The following is a 15978-nucleotide window of genomic DNA, read 5'->3' as shown; positions in this document are numbered from 1 at the left end:
TTATGGGCTGATTTAGTGTGCTTCCCATAGAGACAGTGCTCACAAAATTTAAAATCAGAGAAACTCAAATGTGGTACATAACCCAAATGGCATAAGAGTTTCATCTCATTTTAGCTCATACGGCCCAGCTGGCAATGCCATAAAGAAGTGCTTGGCTGCTCGATTATTGCAACAACAAGATCAAACACCCCTAATACATGTAAGGGATACAAAGTCCCACACTTGGCACCCTTGGCCAAGAGCATAGAGCCCTTTTGAATTTTTCAACTCCCAGAACCAAAGATGGCTTGAAAACTAGCATCATCTAGCTGACCCCTTGAAATGAGACTCTGGGTCAGCTTAGGCACATGTCTCACATTTTTCAAAATAAATGCAGACCCATTTGTAAAAGAAAACTTTATGTCACCTACTCCCACTATGTCACATGCATAGTCATTTCCAAGATGCATTGTGTTTCGAAAAGGCGAGAGAGGCAAGAGCTAACTCTTGGTACACAAGGCTACATCAATGAGCAGTACATCCTATATATCCTTGCTTTCCTGTGGAGAGAACCCGTCTGATTGTTGGTCCATGTGAAAGAGGTGTCTTCACAGATGTCAATGAGCAGTACATAATCTTTGAGTACAGCAGTCCAGGAGGAGAGCTCCCTGCCTCTTAGAGTGTTACCTAAGCTGTTCCATCTATCTCTACCGGATTCTACCATATTGAAGTCCCTAGAAGGATAGCATTGTTTTGCAGTATCTTCCCATCCCAAAGGAGAGCTCGATCTCTCATGGCATTAGGGGCATAAATGGAGAAAACCTGGCACCGAAGTTAAGGGTGGGAAAATTAAACTCCAATTCCAGTAGCTCCAAAAAGAGTTAAAGGGTGCGTGACTAACTCGACAAGGTGGCCAGCTCCACCTCTTCCTTCTTCGTGGGTGATGTAGAACCACTGCCTCTTATTGTCAATTTGGTTGAGCTGCCACCGTAGCTTATCCCCAAAAACTTTGGCCTCTTGACGTGCTAAAAAGTCTGGTTTTAGGCAAGTTGTTTTTAACCATCTTTTAAGAATGGCGGGCTTGAGGTCATTTGTTAAGTCCTGCACATTGATACCAAGAAAGGAAAAGTTGTCTTACTTCATTGCAGAGTGTTTTTATTTCTCTTCTTCTTAAAGCTTAGTGGACTGTTCTGAGAAGAAAGAGCGAAGCCTCTTGACATCCTCCTTTTTCCCCTTTCAATTGAGTTGATTTCCTTTCCCCTATTGTTTAACTCAGCCACTTGAGCCTTAGCCTTCCCTAAGCTTGTTGCTTTTCTGCCTTTGACAACTGTGAAGAGAGGACCCTCTTTGTCCGTTGACTCATGCTCTACCTGCTCCAATTGTGCCTCGAAGTCTTGGGTGGTAACCACAAATTCTTCCTCACCTGAACTATCTTCGATCTATTCTTCCCTTTCATTATCAATCTCTTTGCTTTTCCCTTCCGTCTCACCCCTTGGGCTCTCAAAAATTGGCTTACTTTGAGCCTCCTTTCATTCCATGACAAGAGGGGGGACCAGGAGCTTAGTAGGATTCTGAGTCTCCTTGGTTTCTTGAGGGTCTTGCCGGCCCGTGTCTTCTGGTTGTTTCTGGATGGGCAGCAGTCCTTGATAAGTGCCCCCCCATACAGCAAAGGAAGCAGGAGCTAGGAATGTTCTTAAAGAATACTTTTTGGATCAACTCAGCTCCGTCCTCGTCAAGGATACGGATGGCACTAGGAGGGTCGAAAGCGAGGTCCATTAGGACATAGGCTTGAGGGTTACCTCAAGGGCTTATAAACTCTTATGTTTGCACATTGAGGAACTAGCCAAGTGGTGTGCAAAGAGTCTCTATCTGAGGAAAAAGGGATAGTGGTAAATCAGGGAATTCCACCTAGATGGGGGCCTTATATGGAGGCGTGGAATCAAGACTAAAGGAGGGCTCCCAGAGCTAGACTGACAGAGGTTGATTTCTAATAGTCCATGTCCCTTTTTGCACTACTTCTGTCGCCAACTCTGATTTTTTGAAGATGAATACAATGTACCCGTTCCTAAGGAATCGAATGGTTGTGACAACCAAGCCTTTACATGACCAGAAGTTTTAGACCCAACCTTCTAGGAAAAGAGCAGGTGGTCTTGAGCCATGAATATATTCTATGACAATGCAAGAATAGAGCCATTTCATCATTTTGTTAAGAAGTCCGTTGTGTACTTTGACTGTTGGATCTCACCTTTGAGAGGCTCTGCAACCTTTGGAGCGTTTGGATCAATGGCGGCAGGGAGCTTTGCTGGTTCTCAGACGAAGGAGGGCAAGGTGCCACAAAAGATTCTCCTAGCTCGTAGCGAGAGCTGCTTCCAGGCTAACTATCTCGGCATCGGCGGAGCCTTGAAAAGGCTTCTGCCTCCTCTACTGATAGCACTAGCATAGGTGCTCTTCTGCAGCTCCTACATGGGGTTCCCCTTCAAAACCTGGTGCATTGTAGACTTGAGGGCTCCATTGGGTTGTTGATCCTTTGCAGGAAAGGAAACAAAGAGAGGTTTTTCTTTGCTCTGGCTGTTACTGTGGGAAGATTACTGGACGGTGCAGTTTTGAACTCAAAGAGAAACTTACGAAAAGCGTCCACTTTTCTACCACCTTGTTTGAGTTGAAGAATGTCGCTTTCCTCCAGGTGAAGGGTGAAGGGGGGGAGAGGGGTATTGTGTTAATCATAGTCTAGATCTTGCATGACGAAATCCGATGGACTGTTGATGTCTATTTGATCAGACTCCAGATTGACGGGAACAAGATTGATGGGATGGGACATGAAAGTTTCAGGAGAAGAAGACAGAGAACCGTTGTCTGTGCTGCCATAGCTAGGGCCGCCATCACCAGGGATGCCCTTGCTAGGGCAACCATCGCTAGAGGAAGGCATTGAGGGGACTCTTTGAGAACTTGAAACATGCTATTGTTTGTCTTTTAGGACTGTTCCTGATTCAAGGTTTGTAATGAATCTTCATGTCCACAATCCTTTGGACGGATGAGTCCACTTGGGATATTATGTTGTCCTGGCTCACCGGCTTCATAGGGATGATGGACCATAGACCATCACTGTCTGCTATTGGCTGGGATACTATAAATGTGTGCTGACATGGATTTTCTATCAAGGGCAAAATGGGGACTATATGTACACCTTTGTCCACACTGTTGATAGCCCCTTGTGTCTGAGTAAGTACTCTAACGAATGACTTGGGTTTTACCAACATACAGGTATAAAAGTTTTATGGCTCAATATTTATAGTCCCTAAATTATCGTTTTATGTGAAGTTGGTCTAGATACAATTGTTGGTAGTCCGTTGTATCTTCGTAGCCACCGCGGCTACGAACATGGCGGACGTGGAGTACATGGCTACCGCAGGCTTTTCCCTATAGTACATGGCCGCAGACTTTTCCCTTAGGGATGTTTGTGTGTCTATTTTAGATTTTGTATGTTCAGTTTTTATGACTTTGTTTGTGGAGTATTTGGACATATCAATCAGTTCTTTGATGTAGCTATTGCATGTTCAGACATGTGACTCCACTTTTGGATGTAATATTTTGAAGTACTCTGTCATATATGATTTTTTGGTTAGAGTATTTTGCTTGCATTTAAATGTTTCTTTTGTTATATTGTTGGCTTAAGAAATTTAAGCATCTTGAGACTTGGCGGAGCGGGTCTCTAGCCCGTTGTAGACGGGTCAGGTTACTCGAACAAAACCACCTCTTCTTATATGGACAACTTCAAATCAATGATGAACTTCATGGCCTGCTTATTCTCAGCTTCCTACACGTCCAACTTTATAGATAATTTGTAGAAGGTCTCCATATAATGCTTCATGCTTTGGTCCACTCTTTGCCTTAAGTTCTCATAAGACTTGTAGAGCTGCATAACATAGTTACGCGAATAGAGGAAATCTCTTATTTACAACATTCAAAAGTCTTTCTATTGAGACACCAAAGGATTTAGAGAGCTCCTTCTCTCGTACAACGAGTTTCCACCCCATGGTTGCATGCCAAAAGCTAAACCCTATCCACCACATGGTTGCATGCCCTTTCATCTTCAGTGATGCAATCCAAGTCCTACAATTTTTGGGGTTTCAAAATACTATTCTACCTTGAGCAAGCAATCCAACAACAGATGAGCATCTTATGAGCCATCATAGTCATCAATATCCTTGAGCACAAGGCATTTGCTTGGGCTTTTGGGAGATGATGGTATACTAGCATGTCTATGTACCTCTTTTTGGCTTGCCCTCTGGGTAGCCTTAGCAATGCTTCAAATTGGGCAAAGCAGAATTAGGCATTTTGAGATTTTTTAGAAGTGCATTTTTCCTAGTGGACAATATGTTAGTAGGTGGCTTGTCTTCATCAGCTCAATTTAATTGCTTTGCAGGTTTGCATTTACTTGAGTGATCTCTGCATGGTCCCATCTCCTTAGACTTCCAAAATGTTGTGAAGGCGCCAATTGTTCCTCCCATTTCTGCCATCCCTCCTCTAGTTTTTGTCTTTTGTCCTTCAATGTTTCCTCCTCAATGGCTTCAGTTTCTTCTTCAATGTGAGCCCTTGATCTATCTTATCATCGTCTACCTTAGAGTCATATCTCTGCTGTGATTGAGCTCGTTTCAATCGACCTACATGGCTTGAAGGTTTTAGCAGTGTCTGTTTGTATTATTCTTTAAATATGTCAGACGATTCTTTGCCTTTTATCCCCTATTGATGACTCTATTACCTGCAACCCTGGATGAAATCTTGCTTGAACAAGAAATCTCCGATTGTTTTGTTGCTCTCCAACTGCTGCTTCTCCTCTCCGCTCACCCACCAGCAGCCTCCCTCCCTCCTGTACCACTCCACTCTCGTTCCCTACCTACTTCATCTTTGGAGACTCCCTCGTTGACATTCATCGGCAACAATAAGTACCTCAATTGCGTCCAGAACTAATGCTCCCCCCTATGAAATTGACTTCCCCATCGGCCAACTTTATGATGGGAAAATCGCCACTGATTTTCTGTGTAATCCCCCTCAACGCCCATTATTATCTCCATGAAATTTGTTACCATTGCATTCACTATGTGGTCTTCATCCCTTTGCTTTTAGTTACGTTTTTCCGTGGTTTCCGCAAGTGAGCTCATTTCCCTACCATTCCCTCCGCCTTACCTCGCACTAGTTTTTTTGACCCACTTGCGAGTGCTTTGAGTGACGGTGTGATAGAATTAGAAGGACACTAACTATAAATGAATCGCAAAAAGCAAACGAAGTTTTGGCTTATATGTATAACCACATCTATGGCCTATCGATCACGGTGCTCAAGTAATAGTTGCGACGGTTGTCCTTTTACATAGCAGTTGAGATTGCCGTTGTGGCGTCCTAAGATTCCAAAACTTAGTCAGAGCTTTTAGCGTCGCAGATTTTTCACCGTATATGGTCCTTGGGGGAGGCCATACATGGCATATTTCTCATTCACGAGGAACATCGTGGAGGGCAAGGTAGGAAAACATGGTTTCACACTTACTCATTTGTGAAATGGAGGAGAAAGACATCGAGGGGTGAGCTAAACATACATTTGATCTGCAGCCTATAATGATCTTTCAAGGCCCTCACGGTGAGGAGTTGGCCAAAGATTTCACCTTCATCGATGATATCGTCCAAGGTTGTGTTGCCTCTTTGGATACTGTGCTTCCCAGCACAAGAAGTGGAGGACTGGCCATCCGGCAAGCCTCTATGCAACAACAAAGGTCGAAAATTTGATTCCATATGTGGATCTCCATTGCTCATCGTCAGGACCTACAACGAGCGGTAAAGCTCTGTTGCAGGGAGTGAGAACTATGGATCGGCAGCGGCTGGTGTTTTGCAAAGCACCAGAGGCACAACTTTGTGAGTGATCATCCATGAAAAGAGATGGTGTTGCTCAGTGTTGGCTCTTGTGCACGAGTGTTTAACAAGCCTCCACTTATCTGATTTTCATGTCGTGCAGATTGGGGGAGTTGACTTTGAGCCTCAGATAACTTGGTTTGCCACCAACATCCAAGAAATACAAGGGCTGCTAGGCACGTCAGCGACACAAGTCCTGCTAGCAAAGTGGTTGTATCCCACCTCGATCGCATCAAATGATTACATCAACTATTTTTTGTTATAGAACTCTCTTGTCTCTCTTCAATATACTATGAAACAATTCCAACAAGTCGAAATTATCCTCTCATTTGACGGTAAGTTGTGTCAAGTTAGACCTTCGAAGTTTGTGGCGTCTCTGTTTTCCCTCCTTGACTTTCTTTTCTTGTTTTGTGGATGGAGGTTTTTAATGCAACAATTGTACAACTTGGGAGTCAAACTCGTTACCGTAGACAACATTTGTCCCATTGGATGCATACCTTCACAACTGGCCCGAACGAAGAGCATCAATAAAGAGTGTTCAACCACTATGAATGATCTAGCTTTGAGGGCCTCTAGCAACAACTGAATATGCAACTGCCAAGGGCTAAACCTATTAATATTGACGCTTTAATACTGTTCTTGCTTATCGCAACGACCCACCAAAATATGGTTCGCGCTAGCTCGCTCTCTGACTCACATGTTTTTTGAAAGTTTTGGGGCGAAACTCTCTCTCTCACATAGATACACATATTCCCAATTACGGTATATGATTTCTTATACCGTGTGTTTGAGCAAATTTCAAGATCGATGATACGGCTTGCTGTGGCACTGGTAGATACAAAGGTCAGCTCATTTGGCTGCAATTTATCCAGCCATGTGACATAAAGGAAAGGATTACATCTTTGGAAATCCCACGACAATTTCTCTATAATTTTCAGAGGTTTTTTTACTTGCACCTACACCCATATTGGGTAGGCCTTATGAATATAATTCATCTTGTATTCTTATTCCTCTTGTGGAGATTTTAAATGCTTTTGTCTTTTGTTGGGTATTTCTCTCTAGAGATGGATGCTCTCTTTATCTCTTGTATGACACCACTCTTGCCAAAATAGCCACGTCCCCACTTTTATTTAATGGTCCATCCAACACACACACACACACACACACACACACACCTCTTTCATCTCTTTTCTCTAGTCTCTTTCACTCATCTACCTAGGTAAAAATCCTAAGGAGGCTCAAAAGGAAACAACATGACAAGATAGAAGGTGAAAGATGAGCGATACCATTCCATTAGAGGGTGTTTTCTTAAATAGGCAACATCCTCTTTTCCCAGTACACATGTCATCGATCCATTGACGTAACGTGCTTTACCAATCACATAATTTCTCTTAGTATTCTATGGTACCACATTTCTCAACACCCCTAAGCTACTTTACACTTACACTTATAATGACATTCCAATAGGCAGGGCCCTAGTGAGATCCTCACCTTGTTTTTAAACAATGTCTTGCATATTTTTATGTTGTTTTTGGCTTGCCTTCATGGGACGTTCTAATTGGAGGCTCTAGTTGGAGTTGAGAACAAGGTGAATGATATTTAATCATTCATAAGGCTTGCCCAAGATAAAAAAAGCGAAAAAGAATACACTGGAGATGCTGTTTAGGAAGACTCCAGGTGATAAAGGAAGGAGAGAGAGAGAGAGAGAGAGAGAGAGAGAGAGAGAGAGAGGATTCCAAGGGAAAGAAATAGAAAGTGGGAGGTGGACCAATCATAACAAAAAGAAATTTTTGAATTTTGGCTTTCACGGAACACACACCGGTCACTATACCCATCCCCCTGGGGGAGGCCAAAAAGATTGTATTTTTGAAATTAGCATTTTGATTTTTATGATTGGGTTAAGTTGCACTTGCTATTTGCATCCCATTTTTTTCTCCCCCTTTCTCTCTCTTCCTCTTCCTATTTCCATCCCAGCTCTCTCTCTCTCTCTCTTTCTAACTCTCTCTCTCTCTCTCTCTTGGGAAGGCCACATGAATGAAATTCATATTGTCTATAAAGTATACACAAACTGTTTTGCTTACCACTCGAGACTCTTCAACCGAGTCAAAGAGAGAACTATTTAAAAAAAATTGATGACCACATTTTGCCGAAGGAAAGGGCTCCCTAGTGGCGTTTCCCTATTTCCGAAGTTCCCGCCCTTTTTTTTTTTTTTTGGTTTAGTTGCATGTGCTGGCTCTTTGCTTTGGAATCCTCCTGCCACGAATGTAAGTAGAGAAAGCCAGGACTCGTTGTATGATTTGATTTTCAGAATTCAAATCATTTGTGCTCGCGCGAGAGAGAGATGTCTTTGAACGAGAAGATAATTTATTGTCAGCAATTTCATCGCTCCACTGGAAGTAGTTGCCATAGAAAAGACGGGCAATGATGCATGGCTTTACTTTGTGAGCTTATTTCCTCGTGCTATTGCGCGCCAGGAACGTTTGCAAGTCACGCCAGCTTTTCACAAACGCGTATGGCTTCTAACGCTATCGTTTCATGCCTGCAGAAGCTGAGGGACTCACAGGCAAGTTTTATTCCTTTCACACTCGCTAGCATGCTACGAAACGTGTAATTTGCTCGGAGTTGACCTCATTCTTAAATCGGCCTAGTCCTGCATTGAAAATTTGTGAGCTTTCGCATGTAGAAACATTGGATAACGTATTGGAATGTGAAAGTATAACGCTTAGAAGACTATAAAGATACGTGCTTAAGTTTCACTAATAGGAAGGGGAAGCGCAATTTGAGGACTCTTATAAATGCACTAGATTTGTCTCCGTTTGACTCAAAATTAGTTGCTCAGTGGACTAGCTGGGCCTCATTGTCAGTCACTGGTTTTCTCTTGGCATTGCGTATAGCTAAGTTTATTAGTATTGCCTGTCTTCAAGGAGCTAATGCTGCCGTTCCATATGCCCGTGCAAGATCTCAGGTTACTGAGGATTGCACTGATCTGTTGGAGCAGATTACAGAATTTTCTCCATGCAGCAATTCAGAGACATTACAGATCATTGACGGTCTTACCGTATCCTTTTGTCTCAACGCAGTAATCTCATACATGTGATCATATAATACGACAAGGGGGAAACTTCTGAAGCATTATGTTTGACATGCATCTTGTTTTTTTTGAAGCATGTTTGATAGCACTAGGATCAAATCAAACATTCATTTGACATAACCAGTCCAGGTGTCTTTCACATCACAACATTTTAAATCCTTAATGTCTGAGAAAACAAGACCAAGGTTGTTGGTTCTGCTGACAGACGCCAGGAATGATAAAGCCAGCTCTCAAAACAAATTAAATACGCTGTGGTTAACATGTTGAAAATGGCACTTTCTCTTTTATAAAAGCATTTATGCTAGCCCCACGTTTAAGAGAGAGATGCTGCTGATCTACTTGACACTATTCTTGGAGTTGCTCCAAGAAGTCGCACATTAGTGATCTGACTGATCAAAGATGTCTTCTTTATTGATTCCACGATTCTTTTAACTATGTTCTCTCTCGCTGTGTAAAAAATGGCCCACTATTAGTAGGCTGTGGCCTATCCAAAGTCCAGAAGCTGTCAATTTAACCTGCTCAGCTGTCATCCGGAGAAAAGATAAAGGATTATAGGAACTGATCTAGGAAGAAGAATTAGAAAGAACACAAACAGAAAAGAGCCTGAGACAGGTAGAAAGTTTGCAACATGAGGCTAGAAAACCGAAGAAAGTGCATGACAAGAAGAGGGAGAGAGTGGGCAGGAAAGCTCATGAAAACTGTTCTTCCTGCTACTGAAATTTACAATAATCTAAATAATGCAAAATGAGGCCACATACCACAGATGCGGAGCAAGAGAAGACATGCTGTACTCGAGAAGGCTAGCCTCCCCTGATACTTTCCATAAATGGGGCTTCTCAATCTGGAGTGTCCTTTCAATTGTTAATTTTGCCAGTTTACCGAGCTATTATAGAGTATAATTAAGATCAATCAGAACTTTGACCTTGTACAGTGAATGATCAACACCACTTGTGTAAAGTGTAAAATCATCTGCACAATCTGATTCAAAGGCTTCCCCTCATGCTAATGGGCAAGAATATACACAAATCCCTGGGACTACTAGCTTGCAGAACAAAAAGGAGATAAGACCTGAAATGCAATGCTGTTTAACTGAGTGGGGATCCCCGAAGGATCATATTGTCGAAATCATGAAGTATCAGGGCAATGTCTATGCGTGTTTCTTGAGTGAATTGAGTAACCTCTCAAAGAATGAAAATGCCATCTAGGATACTATGATCTTGGGAAGACCCTGACTGTGCACTGTAGTGTATGGCTCCAGTTGCAAAGCTAGGACTTCAGTCAAAGTCTTGCGCATTGAACAAAGGAGATTGATAGGGTATTCAATAAGATTTTATCACCTCTTTAGTGTTGGTGAAGATGAGCAAAATAGAGTGCATCTCTTGGCATAAGGATCCAAATTGTAGGCAGCTTGAAATTGAGGACGGTCAGGAACATCAAATCTTGGTCTCCAAAACAGAGAAGTGCCATCATCATTGGGGTTGAAGCCACATTTACATAGCAGCAAGCATGACTTGGTTCAACATGATGAGTGCATCCCCAGCTCTCATGCATCTATAAAGGTGGCAGAAGTTATGCAACAACCATTATACTCCGATCCCACGAAAAAATTCAGTTCTTATTAGGAATGGCAAACATTGATGGACACCAAGTTGAAGAGGGATAGAACATGATGGTTTCCAAATAAAATAGGCAGGTGCTGTTGGAGATGTCCCTGTCATGCCAAATCCGACAACAAGAGGTTCTGGAGCAGATTTCTAAAGGATTCTGAGTCTAGTTCAACCTATAACAGAAGAGGATGTCATAGTCATCTACACCCCACGGCCATCTACCTACAGCAACCGAAAGGGTGTCAAACAGCAGCAGCGTAGCAATCCATGTAGAATTGCCGCAAAAGTAGTCTGTAGGGGATTGCAAGAATAGAGAGCACAGGCGAATCAGCACCTGCCAACAATGATATGCTGCTGCAGAAGCATAAATATGCTGACTTGGTTCAAGATCATTGTTCTACTAGTAGCCAATGATATGTTGACTGATTGACTAACCGGCTGGCATGAGTGAGAGAATACACATGTGCACACTATGTTTATCACGCAGATATGCTGCCGCTCACAGCAGACACTTGATATGCTAAACTGTTTCTTTTTTATGGCCTTGGCAAGTCACCACAGATGTTTTTCTGTGGCTCCTCACGGAAGAAGCAGTTAATTCTCGATGAAGAAGCTATAGACTGCTGGCTGATGGACTGACTGTACAGGCTACTTGCCGACTGTGGAGAGAGATCTACTGAAGACTGAAGACTGCTGAGGCGAAGGACTGCTGCTGTTGCTACTGGAAGCTGATTCTGAAATGGGGTGTGAAGGGCTGCTTTTGATAGGTTGAACCCCCTGGGCCCCCTGCACTAGGAGAGTCTGTTAGAAGCCAACTTCTTCCTTAGTCTGTAAACAATTGACCTGGTTGTTTCTTCTTTGCCTATAAAATAGTCATACATTCAAAGTGAGCTTCCCTGCACATGAAGCCTTTGGCGGAGGTGGGGGAGGCTCACATATCTGTCTTCCCTTGCTTTGGATGAGGATAGGAGCAATTTTGTTGTTGGCTTCTATGTCTTTGCATGCAAGCTAGTCTCTCTTTCTTCTGGTTCTCTTTCATGCCTGGAATCCCTAAGGGTCTTATGGCTGTGTTGACAAAGCGTGTTGACACCATGCACTAGTAAGGTCTATTGGACTTGTTGCATCTCCATGAGGCTGAAGGAGGGAGAAAAGGCATGAAGGGGCTGTCCTTGCATTCGGGGTGTCTCAATGTCTTTCTGGCACCTCTCTGCAATCTCAATACCAATGCAACAGTCATGTAAGCTAAGATCTTCTCTCACAAGTGGCTCTGTTCTAACTTGCTGGCTGACTGGAATGTATGGATACTAACCAACACAAAAAGAGAATATACCTGTGCATATGACAGACCTACTGTGTCTGCCACACAAATATGCCACTGCTCACAGCAGCAGAATTGAGTATCTAAGTACTACTTCTTTCTTAAATTTCAGGCAAACCACCTTGTGCTGCACAAAGACTACTTATGTGGCTGATGGTCACTAGAAGGCTGAATACTGCTGGGGGCTGATCCTGAATGGAGAGTTTGTTATAGCTTATGGATTAGGAGGGCTAAAGGTCTCATCCCTTGCTGACTGTGGAGGCTACTTGGAAACTGACCGTGGAGGTAGATATGCTGAAGACTGAAGGGCTGATGAGGCTGAGGACTCCTGCCGATTGCTATCGGAAGCTGATGCTGAACTGAGAGGGTTACTTAAGGCTGCCCCCCCTAGAGCTGCACAGACTGAGCACAGTTGTAAAGAGCCAACCTGGACAGACGGGGGAGATAGACTGAGCTCAGTCAGCCTGTAAATGGCCGGGACCTCCTCCTCAGTCTGTAGCTGACTTGGCTGTTCCTGCTCTACCCATTTAGCAGCTCTATTTGCATGTCTGTGGTGCTGGCCTGCCTTTGCTTGCTAGTCCCACATGGAGTGCTTGCACGGCCGTCCTACATGGGTTGCTCTGTTGTTGCTGTAGCCTGCTGTGCTGCTGCTCTTTTGGCAGCCCTTGGGCTGCTCTAGGTATATTATATATGGTCCAAGCGTATAGATGCCCATGATATTGAGCCTTGTTCTACACTACCTTCCTCTTGATGCCCTCTAGAATTCACTCAAGTTGTTGCAGGGGAGACATGGAAACTATGGTACTATGAATAATTCCTTAGGAAACCCATGTGAAGCCCAAATTCATCCCTTATTTAGCACATCCCCAAGAGGTCTGGTGAAGAAAGGCATACTATCTGCTCCAAGCAACCTTTCTCTTGAGGCCGTGCTATTAATGTCAGATAGAGTCTTGGTCTTAGACAGCATGGCTACATGCCTTTTTTAAAAGTCCTTGTATCGTTTACAAAATCCAGTCTAATGGCAAGGGATAGGCTCAAGATGGCTTAACTCATGGCATGAAGAGACGACCCAAAGTTTACTCGTATGGAGGGAGCACGAGGGGACAAGGAGGGTGGCAGCAACGCACCAGGGAGAAGCTTGAAGCGACCATTATTTTCACCCTGTGGCTACTCATGACACCTTGAAAAGGGTCGCTAGGCTGTAGACCATACCCAAAGTACACAGTTTGCCTACTAAGTATTCAATAGAGTGCTGGGTGACAATCACATTCTATAATCAACCATCACGCTATTTTTGAGGAATGCAATTATGGTTTTGCTCCATGGATTATAACTTAATAGTGCAAAACCTTTTCAGATTTAATGTTTTGAAAAGCTTAAGTAACTTGCAAAATGTGTCAGAAACTTACCTAAACAAGGCCATTACCAATGAGGATTGGGCATGATGTTTGTGTACATGTGTTGTGAAATATTTGTCGGGGTGATCTCTTTAGGGCAAGAATAGTTTGCTTAGAGCAGTCCTGATACCTAGGGAGATTGTGTAGTTGAATTCTACAAGGATATCCATGAAGTATTCTGATCTTGTACTTGAGCCTTCTTTGCTTGTTGACCATGCTCTTGCCAGTATAACTTGTTCTACTATAACGACCTTATAGAATGTTTGGGAAAGATATGAAGACTTGGACACATCCTCTTGCAACTGGCGTCTTCTCATGTTTAGTGCTACTAGAAAGCAATTACTATGTTCAAAAGCAGGCAATGAAGTATTTTTCTTGCAGATCACTCTTGCTTCAAAGGTAATCGGTTGGGTTTTACTGCAATTGTTATTATTTTCCTTGTTCTATTCTTGTTTGGATGGCCAAATGCCAATTGGTATTTCCAGCCAGTTTTGGAGCTTTATGAATATTGGTAGGACAGAGGTGATTTCTCATTGTCAATATTACTTGGCAGATGCTACAGTGGTGTTGCAAAGCTTGTCTCCTTCTAAAGGAACAGAAAATCGATTTCCAACTGGAAGCCACCAGCTTTGAAATCCAAAAGGTGAAGAAAATGCTGCACACAGTCTCCTGCATGCAAGCATATGTCGATAATCTTGTCAAGCAAAGGGTGTCTTGAATGTTGCAAGGATGGCACTTCATAAGCTTAACAGTGGATAAGTTTAATGGGCTGTTGCATCAAACATGCACCCTTGTGCGTTAATGTTCACAAATGGCTTTCAAAGCAAGAGCGCTTATATAAATCAAGACCACATGTGAATAAATAAGTACATAAATAAATGTGTACGTGCGTACACGTGTGTGTAGAGAGAGAAAGAAAGAAGGAAAGATATATTAACGTCCACAGGAGACCTCGCGGGTCTATGGGACAAAAAACACACACCAAAAACATCAACATCAGTTAGAGACTGAGAGTCTTTGGGGGAGTATATCAGCTCAGCTCTAGTTTATTTAGATGCATAACTAGCTACTAATTTTATCTTAGAAAAAAACGGCTTGAGCAACATCAGTTTAAGACTGAGAGTCTTTGGGTTTAGATTTGAAATCACGGATCAAGGCTTGTCCATCCCTATATGTTGCCCATTTTCCATCTTTGCGTGCATCCTTCACTTTAGTAAGCTCAACATTCCTTTGTTTGAGCTAGAACAAATCCTTCACTTTAGTAAGCTCAACATTCCTTTTACCTCCGTATATAGATATGCTTTGTTGATTTTGTTGTTGGCTAGAATAGCCATCTCTTTCTTCGTTAAGCTTACCTGAGTGGTGATCATCTCTTCAACCGTGGAGACAAGTGTTGGTGCTACTGGAGATGTGTTGTATTTTTCCATAAGCTCTGCAATATATAGTGTGTGAATTCCTCAAGAGAGGTGGGATTAATGAATGTGCAAAGCATCATGTCCATCGAATAGTAGCACGTTCGAATAAGACTCCTTGGAGCGTGTTTTTCTACCGTTGTGCATGACACCGGTGAAAAACATGCAAGAGTCATTAGTATATATCACGGAGTTTCTTGCATCCATGGATCCCGATATGCCACAGGCTTGGCATAACAAGGATGATGATCGCATCGTTGGCGAGGTTCTCCAAGGAAAAGGGATTGAAAGAAAGATGGACGAAGAGCAAATGGAGAAATTCAATAAGTTTTGTATCCTCAATAGCAAGGAGATGCAGAAGTGGATTGAGAGATATGACGCGGCCAAAGCAGAAATAATAAATGCAAGGATGAGATTCAGAGTCATGAACAGGCAAGCGCAACCATATCCACGGGATCTAGCCCTTCTCCCCACTCACATGTGACTTGATTGGCTACAACTGGCTCTCCTCGTGGGAATTTTCCCTTTCTCTATTTGTAGTTCACTCTTAATATGCTTGGCATGCAGTTTTTTATTTCTTCTTGGTGGATTGTGGTTTGCTGGTATGCTCAAGCACAATGCTCAATTGCTAGGCTTTCTAGCTTTAAACCTCCTTTGAAGCTCAATCGTAAGCAATGGGGGGCATACTGCTCCATGTTTGAGCCTTTTGGTTGGAATTTACTCTTGATCTTAGAGAAATCTGGCAGCTTGACAGCTCTAAGGTCATTGTCAAGGCCAGGCCTAGGTCAAGGGACAAGGCAAGATTTGAATAAGAACACACAATTGCTTTACAACATGTCATAGAAGAACTTGAAAGTGTGATTTGTGACTGGGCTACCACAGCATTTGCAATTGGTTGGCTGGTAGCGAATCGCTGCACATTGGATATTGGACAAGCTATGCTCCTTTGGTAAACAGTGTGATAGTTGTACATGTTAGGATTTAGGCATCTCATGAGTGAGGGCTTCTACATGGGTGTGCCCGCCTTGGACAAGAGTAATATCCTCTTTGAGTTTGGGGCCTGTTTGAGCTGTATCTAGGGCTTTTTTCTCAGGGCTTGGGACCAAGTTTGGCTAACCTTGGTCAAGGCATTTGATTGAACAAGGTCAAGTCAGCTGACCTGATCTGTGATCTGGGTCAGCCACTTGGCAGCCCCTGAGTCGGCCACTTGGCAGCCCTTCCTCCCCCAATGGGAGCATAGTCAGAAGAAACGTTTCAAATGTAGAAACGTGAAATG

The 15978-nt window shown here is 43.0% G+C and overlaps 1 protein-coding gene across 3 annotated transcripts in view; it reads left to right on the top strand.

The window, feature by feature from the left end:
• The first annotated feature begins 8060 nt into the window (after positions 1-8060).
• LOC147888832 (holliday junction resolvase) overlaps positions 8061-15978 on the top strand; it is a 72181-nt gene continuing 64263 nt past the window's right edge. For 2 of the 3 annotated variants that reach the window (XM_087392538.1, XM_087392536.1), the window contains exons 1-4: positions 8162-8440; positions 8843-8935; positions 13549-13689; positions 13844-13933. In XM_087392538.1, coding sequence (XP_087248664.1) covers positions 8306-8440; positions 8843-8935; positions 13549-13689; positions 13844-13933 — 459 coding nt within the window. In that variant the 5' untranslated portion in view covers positions 8162-8305. Of the gene's footprint in view, positions 8142-8161; positions 8441-8842; positions 8936-13548; positions 13690-13843; positions 13934-15978 lie in introns of those variants that run through there. The other variant, XM_087392537.1, reaches the window with a different exon arrangement.

This window comes from Dipteris shenzhenensis, chromosome 21 (assembly GCF_047967505.1).
Source record: "Dipteris shenzhenensis isolate YYH24624 ecotype China chromosome 21, Dip_SZ_1.0, whole genome shotgun sequence".
NCBI classification, from domain to species: Eukaryota; Viridiplantae; Streptophyta; class Polypodiopsida; order Gleicheniales; family Dipteridaceae; genus Dipteris; species Dipteris shenzhenensis.
This window is presented reverse-complemented; position numbering and strand designations above follow the sequence as displayed.